Source organism: Elephas maximus, chromosome 2 (assembly GCF_024166365.1).
Source record: "Elephas maximus indicus isolate mEleMax1 chromosome 2, mEleMax1 primary haplotype, whole genome shotgun sequence".
NCBI classification, from domain to species: domain Eukaryota; kingdom Metazoa; phylum Chordata; class Mammalia; order Proboscidea; family Elephantidae; genus Elephas; species Elephas maximus.
Genome location: NC_064820.1, coordinates 104374702 through 104398072, shown reverse-complemented (window position 1 = coordinate 104398072; position 23371 = coordinate 104374702). Strand labels below are relative to the sequence as shown.

General features: G+C 42.0%; 1 protein-coding gene across 2 annotated transcripts in view; it reads left to right on the top strand.

Annotated features, from left to right (window-relative positions):
- The first annotated feature begins 8481 nt into the window (after positions 1 to 8481).
- Positions 8482 to 23371, top strand: part of ERAP1 (endoplasmic reticulum aminopeptidase 1) — a 37221-nt gene continuing 22331 nt past the window's right edge. Inside the window, exons 1-6 of one of the 2 annotated variants that reach the window (XM_049869373.1) lie at positions 8482 to 8600; positions 16449 to 16604; positions 18152 to 18698; positions 20254 to 20392; positions 21639 to 21773; positions 22480 to 22600. In XM_049869373.1, the coding sequence (XP_049725330.1) occupies positions 18172 to 18698; positions 20254 to 20392; positions 21639 to 21773; positions 22480 to 22600 (922 nt within the window). In that variant the 5' untranslated portion in view covers positions 8482 to 8600; positions 16449 to 16604; positions 18152 to 18171. The remainder of the gene's footprint in view (positions 8601 to 16448; positions 16605 to 18151; positions 18699 to 20253; positions 20393 to 21638; positions 21774 to 22479; positions 22601 to 23371) is intronic. The other variant, XM_049869363.1, reaches the window with a different exon arrangement.

Below are 23371 nucleotides of genomic sequence, written 5' to 3'. Positions count from 1 at the left end.
AGAGGAACCCCTGAGACTATCACCCTAAAATATTATCTTAACCTGGAACTGAAGCTACTCCTGGAGGTCACCTTCCAGCCAAATAATAGATTGGCCTATAAAATGAACAATAACATCTGGAAGGAATGTGCTCCTTTAAACAATCAGCTATAGGGGACCAAACAGTCAACATTTACACAAAAGCAAGGATGAGAAGGTGAAGAGGGGTTAGGGAAACTGGATGGATAGTAATGGGCAGTCGGGGTGGAAATGGTGAGGGTGCTGACACATTATGGGGATTTCACAGAAAAATTCATGTATGAATTGTTGAATGGGAATCAATTTGCTGTGTAAACTTTTGCCTAAAACACAATAAAATATTTAAAAAGAAAAAAAAAATAAAGTGACTGTGCCTGTGATGATGAATAGAGAACAATGGAATTGGGTTCGGGTGGATGGTCAGGCAGGTCCACTCACTGATGAAGTGGCTCCTTACTCATACATCAGTTCCCATAATTCTAATAAAATTACAAGCTACTAAGGTTCTAGACATTATGGTTGCTCCCAAATAATCTAAACCATGAATATTAAATCCATGGCTGCTCAAAGCCTATTATATGCTCAGACTTTTGATGACATCTTGGAAGGCAATTGTATCCCTCACGAAATGTTATAATACTGTGCCGAGTGTACACAGTGCTTGAAGAGGTGGATGTCGATTCTGAGAACTCGTCCCTGATTTAAACCCTTGTTGACAGTGATTATTTTGTATGTGTCTTAGTTTCTTAGTGCTGCTATAAAAGAAATACCACAAGTGGATGGTTTTAGCAAATTTATTTTCTCACAGTTTATGAGGCTAGACATCAGAATTCAGGGCATCGGCCCTAGAGGAAGACTTTCTCTGTCCACTTTGGAGGAAAATCCCTGTCTCAGCTTTGGCATTCCTTGGTGATTTTCATGTGCCATATATCTTCCCCTCCATTTGTGCTTGCTTGTTTCTGTGCCTAACCTGCTGTTCTTATATTTCAAAAGTGATTGGTTTAAAACACACCGTACACTAAAGCGGCTTCATCCACATAAAGAAAATCGTGTTCCAAAATGAGATTACATCCACAAGTATAAAACCAAACTAAACCCATTGCCTTCGAGTCGATTCCAACTCATAGTGACCCTTTAGGGCACAGCAGAACTGCCCCATAGGGTCTCCAAGGCTGTAATCTTTATGGGAGCAGACTGCCACATCTTTCTCCCATGGAGCAGCTGGTGCGTTTCAACAGCCAACCTCTCCATTAGCAGCGGAGCACTTAATCACTCTGCCACCAGGACCCCTTTCCACAAGTATATGGGTTAGGATTGACAACACAGATTTTGGGGGGACACAATTCATTCCACAACAACTCAATCCATAATATTTCTAACTGCTGATCTGACCTGGTGCCAGGAGGGGTTTGTCTTTTCAAACAAGATCCCAGAAAACTTACAGCATAACTGAGCTTTGAGGAAGCTTACAGACAAGTAAAAGAAACATGACTGAGCGTTACTGGGAGGAAAAGTTTTAGGATTCTCTCTCTTGCTCTCCTATGGCACACCTCCCTTCCTGGTCTCACAGTGATTTCTCTTTTGTCTCTTCCCTTTTGCTGGTGAAATAACTGGCTCTCTCCAGACTACACAGCTGGAGATTGTAGAGTGAAAACATGGTGATTGTGCTGTAGCGGTTGTCAGTGAGTCTTAAAAAAAGGGAGTTCTTAGAGACTGCTTATCCAAAATTGAGTGACATTCTCAAAATCACTTAGTCTGCTGACTTGAAATGTAGTTCAGGTTTAGGTTTCATTGGAATTTAGTCAACCTTTCTGATTAAATAGTTTGATTGTGGATTCTGTTCTCTGCCACTGAACCCTGACTGATACAACACAGAAATTAGTTTTTTAAATGTCTCTGACCGTTTTGATTGTTTTTCTCTTCCTGGTTTGGAATTGTGTAGATAAAAACATGCAGTGAGGTTGGCATTATTTGTTGCTTTCAATGAGCTGGTGAATTAGGAGCCGATCACAGCCTCTGATAGGTGGTTAGCTAGGTTCATGGGGAACACCTGCTATTCTTTAACACGCCTGTTCTGGAGAGCTTCCATTTGCTCCTCAAGAGCCACACTGCCCCTTTTTCCACCCTGCTGCATGCCCTGGGGACTGACTAGCCGTGACTGGCTCCCTTGCCCTTTGGCTTTAGGCTGGGAAGAGATCAGACAGTCCCAGTTTATACTGATTGCTCCCCCCTCCTCCATTCTGCCAGATTACCATTCATTTTCTCTTTCAAAAGTGTCCCATAGACAGAGTCCTCCTGTCTGTGGGCCACCTTGCTTCTCAGAGTTTGTCCTCCTTAAACAGTAGACATTTCTTAATTCTTTACATGCAACCTCTCTATGAAGATTTAGAAATCAAAAGCCACATACAGAATTTCTCTGGCTTTTTCTGAGCTAAGTACCTATATTTTAATGTCCAAGTTTGCAATTCTCAAGCTCTTAATTGGTTAAGAAGGGGAGTGATCTAGACAGGTGTCAATGCCACATTGACTCCAGACTCTGCCCACCTCTCCTCCCTCCTCTGTATCATACCCAGTAGTTCCTTCCAAGCTCTGGAACTCCAACAACTGATCCTGCCCATTTTTGAGGCCTGGTCCTTAGGGGCTACCTTAGTTTGCTAGCATGGCCATAAACAAAAAATACCACGTGGGTGGCTTTAAGGAACAGAGATTTATTGTCTCACAGTTTTAGAGGCTAGATGTCCAAATCAGGTCATCAGCTCTAGGGGAAGGTCCTTCCTTATCAGGAGCCCCAGGAGTTCCTTGTTGTTCTTTGGCACCTGTCTTCCACCTTTATGTGTGTCTCTGTGTCTATTCTGCTCTTTTTCTAGGATACCACTCAGAAGTGATTAGGTTTAGGACCCACCCTACTCCGGTATGACCTTGTTAACACAAAACTCGTATTCCAAAACAGTGTCACATTCACAGGCACGGGGGCTAGGTCTCCAACATAATTTGGGAGGGACACAATTTACTAGTTTTCCTACTTTTTCTAGTGAAGAGATAATGCATTCTTTGTTCAATTGCTGTGGCAGTGGGAGCCATAAACAAGATGAAGCCTGGGTACCGGCTTTTGTGAATCCTAATTTGCTTTAATGTTCAGATTAACAGCATCTTGTAAACTCCAACATTCCAAAGGACTTATCACAGCAGGCATAGATCTGGATTTTAAGAAGTTGATATGAGTCATTCAGGTGTCAGCCAAATCAATTTCAAGTCACGCAGCCTACTCCATTCCTCTGATATCAACTATACCGAAGGAATTCAATTCCAATTCAACTGCACATGTAGCACTTCTTCCTCTTACCCTAACCACCTGGAGCTAGGTCAGACCTCACAAATTAAAAGACACAGTCCTCCAGACTACTAAATCTGCCCAAGACTTCGGGTTACAGCCATAACCTTAGGAGTCTGCATGACCTCCTCGCTTCTGATCTACATACAGGCTACAAAGTTAAAGTTTTCTCACTCCCTCTTCAGGATATAGTCATAGTTCAGGGTCCCCAGGCCTCCCTTACTTCTGACCTGCTAGCTCGCACTACATCCCTGGGTTGGATAATTCAGTAGAAAGACTCACAGAATTCAGGAAGCTGCTATACTTACAATTACAGTTTTATTACAGCAAACAGGATACAAATAGACGTGTTGAGTAAGATCTGAGAAGTTTCCCAACTTGGAGATTTCATGTCAAAAAAGGGACATGCTACCCTCCAATGAGCATCAATGTCTATCAACAACTAGGACACTCATGAAGCTTCCATGTGCAGAGCCTTTATTGGGGCTTCATTACGTAGCCATGATTGGTTAACTCATGCCCGCCTTCTCAGATGTCTGCCAATATCAGTCATAGGTCTTTCTGGCACAGCCAACCCCCACCTGAGCCACCTCATTAGCATATCCTGTTAGGTCTGGAGCCCTCTTCGATAATAAAGACACTTAGTTACTAGGGAAATTCCAAGGTTATCCCTCAAGAACCAAGGACAAAGACCAATTTCTTTGGGAAAAGTTACATTCTTTAGCCCACAGACATCTAAACGTATTCATGGGATTTCTTTCTTGGGATATTTTACATTTTTAATAGAATTCATGGCTTTCTTTTGTGTATCATAATTTTTATATAACTCAGTAATGATTCTCCAGTAGGTAAATGGGCAACAAACATAAACATATAATTCTCAAAAGAGGAAATAGAAAGAAATGCAAATTTAAACAAACATGTCTTATGGTGATTTACCCCCTTACTGAAATGAGCAAAGGTAAAAAGCAATAGGAATACGGAACTGGCTAGAGAGCAGTGAGATAGGCCCTTTTATAAACTGAGGAGGATGAAAGGTGGATGGGCTCCCTAGGTTCTGTCAGGTTGCAAGAATTAGAGACATGCTCAGGTTACCTCAGGCGGCAGGGGTTTATGGAATACATGCCTGAGGAAACATGGAAACAGTCAGTCCTTATGGCACCTGGAATGTTCTTCAGGACTTAACGGTTCTAGTAGCCTGACAGCAGTATTGTCATTGAACAAGATCTCTAGTTGTTCCTTCAGAAGCTGGTATTCATTGCTCCCTTCTCTAGTGCTGTCATAATGGCAACTCAGGACTCTTTCTGAAGCCTGACTCAAATTGGCTGCATCAAAAAAGAAATTCATTGGCTCACCTGACTGAAAAGTCCAAGGGTAGGGCTTGCCTCAGAACAGCTGGATCTAAGGGCTTGAATGTGGTTCTTAGGCCTCTCTCAGCTCTGCTTTCCTTTTAATTGGCTTCCCTCTGGAATATTCATTTATCATCTAGAACCCTCAGTTTCCTCATCTCGAAAATGGAGCTATCAGCAACCTACACACGGATACTGTGAGGATGCCATGAGATAGAGTATATGTAAATGACCATCAGGTTTCAAAGGTATTTATTAGCTTTTTCAGCATATATCTCCCTCGGTGGCCACTTTGGAGCCATCTTTTAACTTGGCATCTGTACCTTCTTCTCTGTTTCTGATTATTAATGAAATGGCAGAGATTTTGTTGAGTAGGGCTACTTTGCAATTTGGCACACAGAAAAAAACAGAACAAACAAACACATCTTCCTCTCTATCAAGAATAAGGAACATTGCTATTCCTTTTTTAAATAAGGTTTTTAAAAATCGAATTCTGTGGTATCTTAAGACTCTGTGGCGGTATCTCAGGGGCCATAGGGCTTGGGAGATAGGCAAGGGCTGAATGGGTAAGTGCCCAGTTTAATCAAAGCAGGCCTGCCTTTGTATGTCTTTTACATCATGATTCTAGGTAAGATTCTACATCAAAAAGGAGAATAGTAATATGATCAAAATGGCAGCAACACTGTCAGCAAAAGAGAAGAAATGAGCTAGATTCTGGCATTAATGGACTAAAAATGAATGAAGGCAGAACTGATTAAATCACTGGGAACAGAGTTGAACACAATGGATCAAAATCTGGAATCCAATTAAAAAAAATTTTGGTCTGCAAGAGCTGAAAGTTGTCCATGTGTAAATAGCTGCAGCTGAGGTGGACCTCACTCCTTTCTCTAGCTCACACCTGGGACTAAGGATACTAAGAAGCCTTTGAAATGGATGGGCTCAACTGGCCCTCTGCCACTGTAGAAGATATTATTAATGTTCACCAATCCCTCCTTGCATTTGCAGGAGAACCTGTAATTGGTTCTGACCAATGACAAGTGAGTGGATGTGATGTGTATCATTCAGTGATGAGGCATGAAAAGCTATGCATGACTCTGTGGACTTTTTCTCTCCTGCCATGGTGATCTAGAAGGCCAAAAGCTTCAGATGGTACACCTACAAGATGATGGGCCTCTGTCCCCCTAAGTCCCGAGTGGCTGTGCAGGGAAGAGTACTCTAAGTATAAGGGCTACGTACCATGAGTGACCAGTCCCTGGAAAGGACATCATGCTTGGTAGAGGGTCAGCAAAAAAGAGGAAGACCCTCAAGGAGATGGAATGACACAGTGGCTGCAACAACGGGCTCAAACATAGCAACAGTTTTGAGGATGGCATGAACCGGGCTGCATTTCATTATGTAGTACATAGGGTCACTATGAGTTGGAATCAACTCCAGGGCACCTAGCAACACCACCACCACCATGAGTGAGAAATACATCTTTGTTTTAAGATACTGATACTTTAGGGTTACTTTGTTACAGAAACATAACACTGGGAGGGCACTTGGAGGCTCCCGGAAGGTTTTCAGGATGGGATATTCACAGGGGCTGGCTGAAGAAAAGCAAAGCTGGAAGTACTGAGTGAAAGAGGGATGAGGTAAAAAGGGGGAGGGAGCGAATAACAGCTAGCTGGGGAAGCTGGATGATTTTGTGGGGGCAAAAAAGGCCTTTAGAGTTAAAAAGACACTACCTATGGTTCAAATTTAGGCTTCACTATTTTCTCTCTGACTTTTGGCAAGTTGCCAACCTGTCTAAAGGTCAATTTTTCTTATCTAAAACCATAGTGCCTCTATAACGGCGTTACTAAGAGGATTAAATTATACACACACACATATACATGCACATACAGCTAGGATTTAGCACCGTATCTAACAGCTGGTAGTTAATCAATAAACCTAAGTGCCCTTTCTCTCTCTCCCCTTCCCTGTAACACCATTTCTATATATGGTAGTTTGCTAAGTTTTCATCTCACAGACTTTATAATCGGGACTCCTTCAAGTTTGAGGTACTCACTCCAAGGTCTGTATCCCCCACATCACCATCAGAGTGCCGAACTGCAAAAGGCTCAGAACTAAGAAGGGAATGCTGCCAAATTCCATTCGATTGCTCTGTTCATAGTGCATCTGTACTTTCAGGAAGAAATTGTGGCCAGTGTAACTGAGTTTAAGGATTGAACAAAGAAGAGCTTGTGAGGGAACAGTCCAGAGGTGGCACAGGTGGCAACTGTCCAAACTCTCCTGACTGACATTTCAGCTCCCTTCCTGCCCCTGTTCTCCAACCCTCTCAATTGTCTGATACACCAACCTCCAGTCTGTTTTAGGTTCTGTGCTTTTCCCATTGTGACCTTCAAGGAATTTGCTTTTAAAGAAAACTTATTAGACACTAAAGGGAAACCTTACATCCAAAAATACAAATATAAAAGCAAAGAAATGCATGAGTTTACTGGACAAGAACTTACCTTGACTAAATTGGGATTACTCACAGAAGCCTGGGGGCCTTGGAAGCTATAGCCATCAATTGACATCTCCTGCCACAATTCCTAACATGCAGAGATTATCGAATGTACCTGATTTACCATTCCTTGTTGAATTTTAGTAAAAAAAATTACCCTTGAACCCATCCTGGTTGGATGGGTGGGGGGAGCAGGGTGTTAATTTTTATATTGGAGCCCTGGTGGTGCAGTGGTTAAGAGCTCAGCTGCTAACAAAATGGTCAGCTGTTCAAATCCGCCAGCTGCTCCTCATAAACCCTATGGAGCAGTTCTACTCTGTCCCATAGGGTCGCTGTAAGTCAGCACTGACTCCACCATAATGGGTCATTGTTGTAATTCTTATATTACAAACTTTCCTTGACTGGAGAGAATATGCAGAACAAAACATTTACATTTTTCAAAAGGGGACATAATTTAAAAAATAAAAAGGTTGAACAATACTGTCTCAGTGAGTTGGAACCCCCAGTTCTCAAACAGAAGGTAAAGAAGTGACAGGAGAGTCTGAGTACAGCACAAAAGAGTCATACTCTCAGAAGGGCCACGCTTTACGCACCAACTTGTAGCATTGGGTAAATTCGAACATTCGTGCTTTCTTGGCTGTTACCTCGTTTACCCTCAAGCGTGGCTTTTTGGACATTTCATACAGTGTAAATGTTCTAAGGGGAATGAAAAAAAGGTCATGTGTTTTGATATAACAGGGGGAACGTTTTAACGTGGGGAACAACAAATCCGTGAGTTCCAGCGCCCCCTGCTAGTGGAGGATAACTCTTGGGGAAAAAAAAAAAAAGAGCCTCTATAAAGAGCTCTCCCGCTCCGCGGTTTTAACAGTTCTTCCGGGTTCCTGCTTCTTTCTGAGGTGGGCCAATAACGCTCAGCCTAAGAGATGATGGACACCCATTGAGTCCAATGGGCGTCGAGCCCATCTAGGCTTGGTGGACCAGTGCTCCCATTCTGCCGGAGTAGTCTCGGAGAGGGTCCGACCTTGCTTTCTTGCCCCAGGCTCTTACGCTGCAAAGGACTAACCAAAAAAAAGTACCTGAAGAGACAACACACATATAAACTGATCCGCGTTCAGAAAGGGGTGCTTTTCCAGCCTCATCCACCTGCTACAGGGCTTTCCCTGCGTGCAACACTCATTTAAGAATCCCCGTCTTGGGAAAGGCGGCCTCCCTCGCTCTGCCTACTGCCAGGTTTCCCGTCCCAATGCTCCTGCCTCAACCCAGGGTCCACGGGCCAGCCGCGAAGGCTCTGGACGCCGCGCTCCTCCCGGGCCCGCCTCAGGCTCCCCGGTTCCACTTTCACTTTCGGTCCCAGGGTGGGCAAGGCAGGCGAAGGCGGCGCGAGGCTGAGCCGGCTCCGGCCCCACACCCCCAGGTACAGCGCACCCCTTCCCATTTCGGCTGGAGGCGCGCACCGCTTTGGCATTGTCCTTGTGCCCGCCAGGGATGGCGGGGGATGGGGGGGGGAAAAGGGCGACCTAGGCCCCAAGTCCGCGGACAGGGTGGCGCGTTCAGCGATGGCCCGGCCCTCCACCCGTCCTTGGGAGAAGGCAGGGGACCCATGGCGGGTGCTCCTGCTCCGTGCGCTCTCCGGGCGTCGCCAATTCCTGGCAGGCGGGAGCCTACTCCGCACCCCCCCTTGGTGGAATTCCTGCCGGCTGCCTGTCCACCCCGACTCCGGAGTAGGGCCAAATGGAGGGGGACGGGGCGGACGACGGGGTTAGACCTTTGTCCACCAGGGTGGGCACCTACCGGATAGTTGTCAGAGAAACGAAGGAGGCTTTGGTTTAACTACTGACTGGGGTGGGGATTAGGGTCCTGTGATGGAATGCATGCCCGTGTGTCCAGTAGATCAGTACTCTCTCTGCTTCTGCATTGCTTGCCACCAATAGACTGTCTCTCCCCACTTCACACCTGGTTTTATTCAGGTCAAGCTAGTGTTGGAACAAAGTTTTCTATATGGGCACCTCACTTGCCAGGTGGGCCTCCAACTTAACTTCATTAGCGGAAGGGGAAGAGCTGACCCTTATCCTTTTCATGGAACTTCTTTTTGTGTAGGCTGGGTCATAAAGAAATGCTGTTTTCTATTAAATGTCCAGAGTATTTGCTTTCAATTCAGGATCTGGTCAATAACTGAAAAATAAAAAAAAGTTAAAAAAAAAATTGGCCAGAGTTATCACTTACCCAGAGATCTGGAATTGTGCATGTTTTTAGGTGGACCTTAACCTGGACAGAAAAATTTCAAACAAACAACAGCAACAAAACCAATGGCCATTAAGTTGATTCCGACTTATGGTGACCCCATGTGTGTCAGTAAAACTGCTCCATAGGGTTTTCAGTGGGTGATCTTTTAGCGGTAGATCACCAGGCCTTTCTTCCAAAGTACCTGTGTATGGACTAGAACCTCCAACCTTTTGGGTAGCAGCAGAAGGTGCATTAACTGTTTGTACCACCCAGGAACTCCTCGCTTTCCTTCATGACCAAATAAAGAGTAAAATAGCCTGACCAGTTGCCCCTGACTTCCTGAATGAGTGGGAAAATTCAGACTCACCAAAGGCATGCTAAATAAGGCTTCTAAAAAAATATTTTTAACTATTTCTGTCTTGGAAGTAAAGTTAGGTAATAGCTTGCTGCACTTTTATTGACAAAATTGACTGTGAAAGATGTTTTTGTATGATCAGATGCCAGAAGAAAATACTTTTTAAATATTTAAAGCAGTATAGTCAGGTACAAGAAAGTCCTTTTACAACTTCATCTCTGCTCTAATCCTGTGTATTGGATTGCCTGTGTGATTATTTCCCCTTGGATGTCTCATAGACATCTCAAACATATTAAAAAATGAACTCTAGATTTCTCCTCCTCCTTTTAAACCTGTCACCCCTCTGGCCTTGTCCAGCTCTGTAAAGGGCAGCTCTGACTACCCAGACATTCATTTTAGAAACCTGGGAGCTCTCCTTGATACCATCTTCTTCTCACTCCCTATTTCCAGTCCACTGTAAATACAAATGTGAATCCATCAATTTCTGTCTCTGTTGACACCATGCAAAACAAGCCACTAGCCTACCTTGTCTAGACTACTTCAGGAACTTCCTAATTGGTCTCCTGGCCTTCCATCTTGCTCTCTTCCTGTCCTCCACATTGCATACAGTAACCAGGATGATCTCCTAAAACTTAAGCTGGATCACAAGACCTCCTAGCTCAAAACCCTTCCAGTGGCTTCTGACGGCGCTTAGGATGAGATCCAGAATCCTTAACATGCCTCCAAGGCTGTGTGGTTGTTCTGCCAATGCACATCTCTCCTGACTCACCTTGTCCCCCACTGTGTGCAGTGCTTTAGGCTCACTGGCCTTCATACCTCTGAGCCTCCACACATGCTTGCTGCTCCCTCTGTCTGGACCACTCTTCCTTCTCGTGCCTTTCTTAAACTTAGCTGTAATTGAGACTTATAGTTTAGGTTTAACTAAGATATCCTCAGAGAGCACCGAATGTAAATCTTTCTGCCCTGCTACTCTTAGTATGTGTGTATTTTTTTCCTTTTATAGCCCTTACCTCAGTTTGTAATATATATATATATATATTTGTAAACTTATTAAAAACCTGTTTTCCTGTCTTTCTTCCAATTCTGTAAGCTTTTTGAGATCAAAGACTTTATGTTGTTTTGTAATCCTAGTGCCCGGCGAAACACCAGGCACATAATAAAAGCCAAAACCAAACCCATTGGTTCCGATTGAGCGACCCTATAGCACAGAGTAGAACTGCTCCATAGGATTTCCAAGGAGCAGCTGGTGGATCTGAACTGCCGACCTTTTTGGTTAGCAGCCGCAGCACACCATAGCTCTTAACCACTGTGCCACCAGGGCACATAATAGGCTTTCAATAAATGTTTGAGGAACGATTGACTGAAACTATTCTAACTCATTTAATCCTCACAACAACCCTATGAGAAAGGTATTATTATTGTTTTATCTCACTTTACACGTGAAGAAAATGAAGCTGACATTAAATAACTTCCTTAAGGTCACACAGTAGGTGACAAGAACAAGAACTCAGCCAGTTTTCTGAACGTATATATATATATATATGGTCTCTGGGTGGTGCAAATGGTTAAGGTCCTTGGCTGCTAACCAAAATGTTGGTAGTTCGTGACTAACCAGAGGCACTTCAGAAGAAAGGCCTGGCAATCTACTGAAAAGTCAGTCATTGAAAACCCTATGGTACAGAGTTCTACTCTGACACAGTGGGGTCACCATGAGTTGAAATCAACTTGATGGCAACTAGTTACTGGTTTTAAATATGCATATATATTTTTTATATGTATATGCGTGTATATATATGTATGCACATATGTATGTATATATATACACATACAACTTTCCCTGGGGAGTGCAAATGGTTTGCGCTTGACCGTTAACCAGAAGGTTGGTGGTTCAAACTCACTCCGCAGTGCCTCGGGAGAAAGGCTTAGATGATCTGTTTCTGTAAAGATTACAGCCAAGAAAGTCCTATGGAGCAGTTCTTCTCTGAAACACCTGGGGTTGCCATGATTTGGAATTGATGAAATGATTTTATATATATTTATTTATATATATATCTTTTTGTATATACATGCACAAACACACACGTATATACATGCATGTGAACACATATTTATATCACTGTCTATATTTTTTGAACCATACATAGGCTACCTTGGGTTCTTAAAACAATGTGCATTGTGAGACTTCATAACGTGCAAAGGAAAAATAAGTAGAGGGTCACATAGGAAATGAGAAAGTAAAAACTTAAAGGCTTAGGAAGAGAATTTGTGGAAGTGGAAAAAGCAAAGAGACCTGGATTCCATTCCAACTAGTTGTGAACTTGACTAAGTTACATGAGTTTTATTGCTTCAGTTTCCTTATGTCAAAGTGGGACTAATAGGTTATAGGAGAGAAATAATGTGTGTAAAGTACCTGACACAATGCTTAAAACTTAGTAGGAGCTTCATGTGTATTCATTCTTTTCTGTTCTTGGCTTCTGTCCCTTTAAGTGCGCTCATGGAGTTTAAACTAAACAAGAATTGCACTGCTTTTGGGAAGGGGCTGCTTATATTAATTAGATTACTGTTTTGGGAGCCTTCATTTGAGCCGCATCACTTTTAGAGAATTGTTAATAAAAACTAACTCTGTAAGACCTGCCAGAACCATGAAATGCTGTGTTTCAAAAATTGAACACTTAATATTAGAAGTGAAGCCAGCCAAAAAGAGCTAGTTTTTCCGGGGAAGAGCCAAACACACTGGAACATGATCACAGAATTGGCTGTAGCCTATTGCTGGGGCTTAACGAGAGAACAGTCATTGGCGAAATCCTTAATTCACTTCAGGAGTTTATATCAAGCCCCTCATATGTGCATGATGTATTTCTAGGTGCCATGGGAAATACAGGGATAAATATGTTGTTCTTATCTTCAGGGAGTTTAGAATGTTGCGGGAAAGATGTTATAGGTGCGTCAGCAACAGTATTATAAGGCAGGGTGTGGTAAAATACCATGAGAGGAACTAAGGAAGTGCTGTGCATTTCAAAGGGAGAAGTCACTTGTACCTGGGATGTACAGGGAAGGGTTCCCTGGGATGTCTCACTGAAGTTGGGCCTTGAAAGATGGGTGAAAGCTGTTGAGGTGGAGGGCAACCTTGAGTAGAGATGCAGAGGGAGGAAAGTACTGGACACGTTCTGCAAACAACCAAAACCCATGGTTTGATTCTAGGACACATATAGGGGTTTGTGGGAGATAAGGCTGGAGCCCAGCCTTGGTTTCCCACACTGCCAGACACAGAGGGCCTTGGTTACTTGGCCAAGAAGTCTGAGGTGGAGGGAATCTTTTTTTTTTTTTTTATGCTTTAAGTGAGAGTTTACAAATCAAGTCAGTCTCTCACATAAAAATTTATACACACCTTGCTACATACTCCCAACTACTCTCCCCCTAATGAGACAGCCTGCTCTCTTCCTCCACCCTTTCTTTTCCTGTTCATTTCGCCAGCTTCTAACCCCCTCTGCCCTCTCAACTCCCCTCCAGGCAGGAGATGCCAACAAAGTCTCAAGTGTCCACCTGATCCAAGAAGCTCACTCCTCACCAGCATCCCTCTCCAACCCATTGTCCAGTCCGATCCATGTCTGAAGAGTTGGCTTCGGGAATGGTTCCTATCCTGGGCCAACAGAAGGTCTGGGGGCCATGACCACCGGGGTCCTTCCAGTCTCAGTCAGACCATTAAGTTTGGTCTTTTTATGACAGTTTGGGGTCTGCATCCCACTGCTCTCCTGCTCCCTCAGGGGTTCTCTGTTGTGTTCCCCATCAGGGCAGTCATCGGTTGTAGTTGAGCACCAACTAGTTCTACTGGTCTCAGGATGATGTCTCTGGTTCCTGTGACCCTTTCTGTCTCTTGGGCTTGTAATTACCTTGTGTCCTTGGTGTTCTTCATTCTCCTTTGATCCAGGTGGGTTGAGACCAATTGATGCATCTTAGATGGCTGCTCGCTAGCATTTAAGACCCCAGACGCCACTCTTCAAAGTGGGATGCAGAATGTTTTCTTAATAGATTTTGTTATGCCAATTGACTTAGATGTCCTCTGAAATCATGGTCCCAAACCCCTGCCCTTGCTACACTAGCCTTCTAAGCATTCAGTTTATTCAGGAAACTTACTTGCTTTTGGTTTAGTCCAGTTGTGCTGACCTCCCCTGTATTGTGTGTTGTCTTTCCCTTCACCTAAAGTAGTTCTTATCTACCAACTAATTAGTGAATACCCCTCTTGTACCCTCCCACCCTCCCTCCTCTCGTAACCACAAAAGAATGTTGCTCAGTTTAAACTATTTCTCAAGTTCTTCTAATAGTGGTCTTATACAATATTTGTCCTTTTGCAACTAATTTCACTCAGCGTAATGCCTTCCAGGTTCCTCCATGTTATGAAATGTTTCACAGATTCCTCACTGTTCCTTATCGATGCATAGTATTCCATTGTGTGAATATACCATAATTTATCCATTCATCCGTTGATGGGCACCTTGATTGCTTCCATCTTTTTGCTATTGTAAACAGTGCTGCAATAAACATGGGTGTGAATATATCTGTTCAGGGAAAGGCTCTTATTTCTCTAGGATATATTCCGAGGAATGGGATTGCTGGATCGTATGGTAGTTCCATTTCTAGCTTTTTAAGGAAGTGCCAAATTTATTTCCAAAGTGGTTGTACCATTTGGCATTCCCACCAGCAGTGTGTAAGTGTTCCAATCTCTCCACAGCCTCTCCAACATTTATTATTTTGTGTTTTTTGGATTAATGCCAGCCTTGTTGGAGTGAGATGAAATCTCATAGTAGTTTTGACCTGTGTTTCTCTAATGGCTAGTGATCATGACCATTTCCTAATGTATCTGTTACCTACCTGAATGTCTTCTTTAGTGAAGTGTCTATTCATATCTTTTGCCCATTTTTTAATAGGGTTATTTGTCTTTTTGTAGTTGAGTTTTTGCAGTATCATGTAGATTTTAGAGATCAGACCCTGATCGGAAATGTCATAGCTAAAAACTTTTTCCCAGTCTGTAGGTAGTCTTTTTACTCTTTTGGTGAAGTCTTTGGATGAGCATAGGTGTTTGATTTTTAGGAGCTCCCAGTTATCTAGTTTTTCTTCTGCATTCTTAATAATGTTTTGTATACTGTTTATGCCATGTATTAGGGCTCCTAATGTTGTCCCTATTTTTTCTTCCATGATCTTTATCATTTTAGATTTTATGTTTAGGTCTTTTATCTATTTTGAGCTCGTTTTTGTGCATGGAGTGAGGTATGGGTCTTGTTTCATTTTTTTGCAGATGGATATCCAGTTATGCCAGCATCGTTTGTTAAAAAGACTGTCTTTCCCCCATTTAACTGTTTTGGGGCCTTTGTCAAATATCAACTGCTCATATGTGAATGGATTTATGTTTGGATTCTCAATTCTGTTCCATTGGTCCATGTATCTGTTGTACCAGTACCAGGCTGTTTTGACTACTGTGGTGGTATAATAGGTTCTAAAATCAGGTAAAGTAAGGCCTCCCACTTTGTTCTCCTTTTTCAGTAAAGCCTTATTTATCCGGAACCTCTTTCCCTTCCATATGATGTTGGTGATTTGTTTCTCCATCTCATTAAAGAATGTCGTTGGGATTTGGATCGGAATTGCATTAAATGTATAGATCACTTTTGGTAGAATAGACATTTTTATAACGTTTAGTCTTCCTATCCACGAGCAAGGTACGTTTTTCCACTTATGTAAGTCTCTTTTGGTTTTTTCCAGAAGTGTACTGTAGTTTTCTTTGTATAAGTCTTTTACATCTCTGGTAAGATTTATTCCTAAGTATTTTATCTTCTTGGGGGCTACTGTAAATGGCATTGATTTGGTGATTTCCTCTTCGATGCTCTTTTTGTTGGTGTAGAGGAATCCAACTGATTTTTGTATGTTTATCTTCTATCCCGATACTCTGCTGAACTCTTCTATTAGTTTCAGTAGTTTTCTGGAGGATTCCTTAGGGTTTTCTGTGTATAAGATCATGTCATCTGCTCATAGAGATACTTTGACTTCTTCCTTGCCAGTCTGGGTGCCCTTTATTTCTTTATCTAGCCGAATTGCTCTGGCTAGGACCTCCAACACAATGTTAAATAAGAGCAGTGGTAAAGGACATCCTTGTCTGGTTCGGAGGGAATCTTTGAAGAACTGTTTTTGGGAAATTACTTAGTCTGGTGGCTTAAGGGAGGGGTACTTCATTTCAATCTGATCTCAAACATTCAGTGAGCATTTACCATGTACCAGTCCAATAAGGCACAGTCCCTGCCTTGGGCTGCTTAAAAATTTAGTAAAGAGAAACAGATATGTAAACAAAATAAGTTCAATAAGGTATTACAAGTTCTAAAATAGAATTCTATGAAGGATTCAATGGAGAAGAAAACTTAGTGGAGCACAAAATTACTGTTGCTAATTGTAAACTTTTTTCTGCTAGTTAAATCAACAGTACAAAGTTTAGGTAATTTTTCTTTTCAGTAAAGTTTATATCTTTTATCTATTAACTGTGGGTGAATAAATTCTAACATTTATGCTGTCAATATTACATGTCCCGTTTTGGTTGCCTGGCACTGCGTTGTCCTTGAGATATAGCCATGTTCTCTTTGGCCCCTTGTGGACTCAGTTCTACAAAGTGTTTAATGCGCGCTCTCACCACAAACCTCACAGCAACCCACAGGCCTTGCTGTCAGCTCAGAACCAGTTGGAATTTTGAGATCTTTTCCTGGGCCGTTGGATAAAACTCAGGGACTTCCAGAGTCCTCTCATGCCTGAACCTGCCATCTCCACTCCCCTCTCTACTATCTTGGACACAGGCCACACCCGGTAAGCTGCTGGAAGCAGGACACAGGGTCCGTTTACTCTCTGGCTCTGAACTGCAGGGAGAAGCTGTTACTTTGCCCCCTGCCCTGGGATTCTGCTTGAGGAGGCAGGGCAGGAGCTTCTCCCCACACTGCTGTTTAAGCTTTATTCTTCTCCCAATTGCTCTGTTCCTCTGTAGCTGGACGTGTTCTTGTATTGGCTCCTAGACAAAACAAAATGAACAGAACAAAACCTGTTCTCCCTGCTCAAATCTCCTTTCTGCCTCATCTGCATCATGCCTTTTGAATTAGGATTGTGGTGTCTCAGTGGCTGACTGTCTCTACTGGATTAATACCCTTTCTGTTAAGCATCCAGATCCACTTGGTAGGGGAGATAGGTAGCTATACTGTGTGTTTGGGAAGGGGGCAGGATGGAGAGTGAGGGGTTGGGAGAACACATCAGTTACTACCTTGAAATAGTGGCCCACCACGTGAGGCTCAAAGGATAAGACCAGTGTTGGACCAAAACCAAACTGGTTGCCACTGTGTCGGTTCCAACTCATGGAGACAAGGATTATGTATGTAGTTGTCAGTGCTGACTCCATAATGAAATATTTGGGATTTAAAAAAAAAAATCTGATGTGCTGACCTCTTCACCAACTTAATTGTTCTCATTAGGGGTCCAGGCATCAATAGTTTTAAAAAGCTTTCTAAACCTGTTGCCATCGAGTTGATTCCAACACACAGCGACCCTATAGGACAGTAGAACTGCCTCATAGGGTTTCCAAGGAGCAGCTGGTGGATTTGAACTGCAGGCCTTTTGGTAGGCAGCTGAGCTCTTAACCACGGTGCCACCAGGGCTCAAAAAAAAAGCTTTCTAGGTGATGTCAGTATGCAACCAGAGTTGAGAACTGTGACTTATCTCACAGAGGGAGAATCTCAGTGGCCATATTAGTTTGAGGGATCCACATTGTAGCCTTGCTACTTTTCTTACCTGGTCAGAGCTTGAAGGAATTAGAACCCATTACCTGAGCTCACATGGGTTTCATTCTGGACCAATGCTACTTTTATGCAGCCACCACCTGTCTGTCAGCGGTGTGGTTTATATATTGCTATGAGGCTGAACATGTTTAAGTGAAATTTCTAGACTAAGATGGACTAGGAAGAAAGGCCTGGCAATCTGCTTCCAAAAATCAGCCAATGAAAACCCTATAGATCACAACAATTTGATCTGTGATCAATCATGGGGATGACATAAGACTGGGCAGCCTTTCGTTCTGTTGTGCGTGGAATCACTATGAGTCAGGAGCCTACTCAATAAAAACAGTAAAAACAAAACAATAGTTAGCAATAACAACAAAAACGAATGATTGCTGTTAACCATAAACTTTTTTATTCTGTGAATCAGTAACACAGGGAAGGTAATTTTACTTTCAGGAAAAGACCTAGTATTTATGGGATTTGTATTTATATTAATTCTGGGCAGGTAAATTTTGAACTTAAGCTGTTTTGGTAACATTTTAATAACTTATTTTTTTTGTTTGTTTTGTTTTTAAATATTTGTTCCACTAGGTATCTTGAGCAAGAAGAAGATGACATCTCTGTCCCTCCAATGGCCACTTGCAACTGTGTCATTTCTGCTTTTCTCACTGGTGACTCTCTTCATTGTGTCAGCTCCTTCATGGTGCTGGAGTAGTGATACTACAGCTCCAGAAGCTAGTAATGGGGCACCATTTCCTTGGAATAAAGTGCGACTCCCAGAGCATGTCGTCCCAGTTCATTATGATCTCATGATCCATGCAAACCTTACCACTCTGACTTTCTGGGGAACTACAGAGATAGAAATCACAGCCAGCCAGCCCACCAGTACCATTATCCTGCATAGTCACCGCCTGCAAATATCTAAGGCGACCCTCAGGAAAGGAGCTGGAGAGAGACAGTCTGAAGATCCCCTGAGGGTCCTGGAATACACGCCTCATGAGCAAATCGCTCTTCTGGCTCCCGAGCCCCTCCTTGTTGGAGTTCTATACACGATTGTCATTGACTATGCTGGCAATCTTTCTGAGAGTTTCCATGGCTTTTATAAAAGCACCTATAGAACCAAGGAAGGGGAAGTGAGGTAATTTTTTTCTATTCTTTTTTTTTTTTTTAAGGCTTCAAGTGCTACCCACACTAAATTTACTTTTTCAGGTGGACAGCCCTTTAAAACTCCCTTTATCATTGAACCCTTTCTTTGTATTTACATCTTCTATAGAGCTAAAAATGGCCCATACTTTTCCCCGTCCTTTCCTGTTCTCATTTGTTATCTTCTTTCAACCAGTTTTCTTCCCAGTATCAGAATAATACCTTTTTGTTTATTTAGCTATATTTCTGAGATATAATAAATTGTTTTAATTCTTTTTGGCCTATTAGAACAATTTTTTTTTTTCCTTTCAGTTAAAACTTTTTTAAGGATCCCTACCTACCTTGTTTTGGTTCTGTTCTTAAGGAGGTGACTCATTTTGAGAGATTTTATTGTAAATTTTAAAATCAAATTTTATTGGTGGATTATACTAACTTATTTTTCTGATTCTGCATTATTTTCTAGAGGTTAAAAAAGTCAAATGCTACCAAAAAGAATGAAAAAAAAAAAAAAAGAAGTAAAGTTTACCCCAACTGTAACCCCAGAAATAATCACTATTTCTGTTTTACGGGGAACAACCTTCCAGACTTCTCTCTGGATATGCATACCCGCTATTTTATGTAAATGGAATTACCTTAGATGTTCTGATTTACAGGGGAGTTTTTTACATAATATACTGGGAAGATATTTTGTTGATGACTATCAGTACACATCCACATTTTGATGACTTTATTGTAGTCTGTTACGTGTTTGTGCATTGATTTAACTAATCTCTCATTGATAGAATTAGGTTGTTTCCAACTTCTCAGTATCAGTGACAACACTTTGATGAACATCTTTGTATTTGTACCTTTGTATAATTAAATCATTTTTTAGAATAAATCCTTAGAAATAAAATTGTTAAGTCAAAGTGTCTACCAAAATAAAAAAAACCCGTTGCCGTCGAGTCAATTCCTACTTGTAGCCACCCTATAGGACTGAACAGAACTGCCCCATAGGGTCTCCAGGGAGCAGCTGGTAGATCCAAACTGCCGACCTTTTGGTTAGCAGCCAAACTCTTAACCACTGTGCCAGCAGGGCTCCTAAAAAGCTAATAACAACATCTAATCACATTTGCCAAATTTCCTCACTTAACAAACACTGGGTAATTAAAGAGAGCCAAAAAGCCAACAAGTGATACACCCCCTTAATTTGTATAACTTTGGCTATTAAGGCAGTTGTGCAGCTTTTGAGATCTTTATTGGCTGTTTGTAGATTCTTCTTTTGTGAATTGCCTGCCTATGATCTTTCTTCCTATTCCACTTGTTTGGTTTTTTCCTTACCAATTTTTGTGAAGGCTACAGACGCCTTTGTCAAATATGCTTTTTTTTTGAGTTTCTTATTTGCTTTTTTACTTGGCTTATAATAACATTTGCCATATAAAAGATTATTATTTTTTTAGTAGTGAAATCCATCAATCTATGATAACTTTAGGAATTAAAAAAACAGAAAAGCTGTTCTAGAGTCCCTGGTGCTTCATGCTGTATTTTTATTTCACCGGCCACAATTTTAGGGTACTTGCATCAACACAGTTTGAACCTACGGCAGCTCGAATGGCCTTTCCCTGCTTTGATGAACCTGCCCTGAAAGCGAGTTTCTCAGTCAAGATCAGAAGGGAGCCAAGACACCTGGCCATCTCCAATATGCCTTTGGTAAGCCTGAAGTCCTGTATTTCCACTCGTATGAAATATCTACTGGTTTGCTGTGACTTGCATTTCCCCAGTGACAGTCACACTGAGGCCACCTGTTCTAATTGATTTACTGCCTGACAGATAGTTGCTAACCTTTTTGTTTCCAACCGATGCTTTTTTTTTTCCTTTTTTATACTTTTGTTTTAATCCACAATTTATCTTAAGTCAATGAAAAAAATCCCCCCTGCCTCCCCAAAAGAGGACAAGACTCCGAGGAAAACAGACCAGATTCAGGGCACCATTAAGAGTGGTATTCCAGATCATTACTGCTAATAAGCATTTCACCATTTTCACCACCCAGGGATTCCTGCAGGTGGATAGAAGAGGTAATTTAAAAAGAAGAGGTAATTTGGGGTCCTACAGGAGCGAACCTAGGTTGGTTATCAGCAGCTGGGTGACAAGCAGTTACCGTAGCTGGTGAGTATTAAGAAGAGGGAGGAGGCATAGGAATAGAGGTGGGAATGAGATTAGAGGAAAAAAGCCTATTAGCCAGGTGTTCCCCAGGCTAGTTCTGGCTGGTCTTCATTCCATGGTCCCTCCTTAGTGCTTTGTGTCTGCTGAGGCACTGGATTTTCTCCTCTGGGAGCAGACCTCCTAGACTGTACCCTATTCCCCCCACCTCATCCTGCAAGGCTGCTCCCTGATTGCACTTAAAAGCTGATTGCCATGAAGCAAATCAGAGTTTGGAAGAGGCTTTGCAGGGTCAGGCACAAGCATGCGTTGCTCTTAGTTTTACAGGAAAACAGAATAGTTTAGAATACAGACTTGGTTTGCATTTACAGATAATTCTCAGACCTGCTTCCTGGACAAGTAGACCACATCTTTGCAAAACCAGGAAGCTCAGTTTTGCTTTATTTTCGATCCACATATATCAAATATGCATCATTTTATTATTGTCTGGAATATTTAAAAGAAATTGAGTGGTGATGGTTGTACAACTCAGTGAATTATACTAAAAACCACTGAATTGTACACTTTAAAACCGTGAATTGTACAGTGTGAATTATATCTTAATAAAAAAATTAAGTAAATAATTTGACCTTAATATCAATTATAGATATTGGAAAGAGAAAATATAGAATAATCATATAAATATACCACATATTTTCAATATTATGTATGGTAATCTGGTAATTTCTCTATATAAAGTGTTTTTAATGTATTGGATGACTCGATTATTCGATAATATGAGTTACTCTAATTTTAGGTGAAATCTGTGACTATTGCCAAAGGACTCATAGAAGACCATTTTGACGTCACGGTGAAGATGAGCACCTACCTGGTGGCCTTCATTATTTCAGATTTTAAGTCAGTCAGCAAGAAGACCAAGAGCGGAGTCAAGGTGAACCAGTGATTGTCAGATCAGTTGACCACCTTGTCCTGGTTTGCCTGGGACTATCTTGATTTTAAAACCGAAAAATCTCACAACTTGGGAACCCCCCCCCTTAGCCTCAGGCAAACTGGATTGGGTGGTCACCTTATTGTCACAGAGGCTCTTTCTCACAGTGCTGTTCTCATAACAATAACTTAGCCTGGCCTGGGTCGTGGTCCTTGCTCCACCACTAACCTGTTCTCTGACCTTGGGCCTACTTCCTCTGAACTTGGCGTACTTTTCTTTAAAATTTAGAAATTAGAATAAATCCTGTAATGGTTTCTAAGGTTATTTATAGCTATAATGTTCTACACTTTGTAAGTGAATGTCACTGACTATCTGAGTGTGGGAACGAAGTAAGAGTAAGAGAGTAAGAGTAAGAGTAACCAGCTGTCATTTTCTTTTGGCCTCTAAGTCTTCCTTTTTTTTTCTTTGCCACCTCATGAAAACATTTTAAAAGATATTTTCTGTATATGTTATCCAGCATCTGTAATTGTTTTCAGAAGAGTGGTTGATCAGATACAATGAGGATTTCTATAGAAAATGGAGCTCCAAGTGTATCCTTTAATACTGGCATTCATATCTCTCTGAGGCTTCAGACTGAATGTCAGTCTTCTCATTATTGTGGAGGGAAGCTGCCATGGTGTTCAAATGGCTTTCTTGGTCCTCTCTTCAGGTTTCTGTATATGCAGTTCCAGACAAGATAAATCAAGCTGATTACGCACTGGACGCCGCAGTGACTCTTCTGGAATTTTATGAGGATTATTTCAGCATTCCATATCCCTTACCCAAACAAGGTAGAGATTTTGCCCAGATACTAGAAATTGTGGCATTTGATGACTCTGATCATAGATTATATACTCAGAATTGGCTCCCCTGTGGTTAATTGCAATAGCCCCTCAGGCTGTAAAAACCCTAGCAAACACTAGACATCAGGTTGCTCCTCCTGAGTGTCCCCTCACCCCGATCTATGCAATGAGCTTCTGTGGACAGTTAAAGTAGATAGTAAAAGCAACTCTTGGGGCACATGGCAAGGGGACAGTTTTGCTCTCTGACTTGAAAGATAAACTCAACTATATTAGTGGGCAAGATACATCTTTTCATTGTTGGCACAGGCTTGGTAGAAATATAGAGGGTGCCCAATACTTTTTTTTGTGTGCGAATACATTTGCACAGCATAAGAGAATCTGTATTTTCTTTCTTACATGAGCCCTTAAAAATATTGTATTTTGGTTTTTAGCTATATGTGGGCCTGTGGCATTGAAAATAGATTGTCGAGGCATTTGTTAAGGTTATTCAGTCCTCAAGCTCCTTGGCAGAAAGTTAGAAATGGAGTGAGGAGGCCTGTGACCCAAGTGTGGATTCATCTCACAGAGCAGAGTGATTCCGAGCAGGTCACTGAGTCCCTTTCCTCCATCGTGAAAGGGAATCTTCGGTCCTTCAGTCTAGAATTCCATAATTCTGCACTGCCAGCTTAACTTTTCTTTTGGCCCTGAACTCCACCCATTCTCAGGGTTACTCCAGCCATACTTGGGCAAGCTTGGTAATGTATTTTTCTTCTTCTTTCC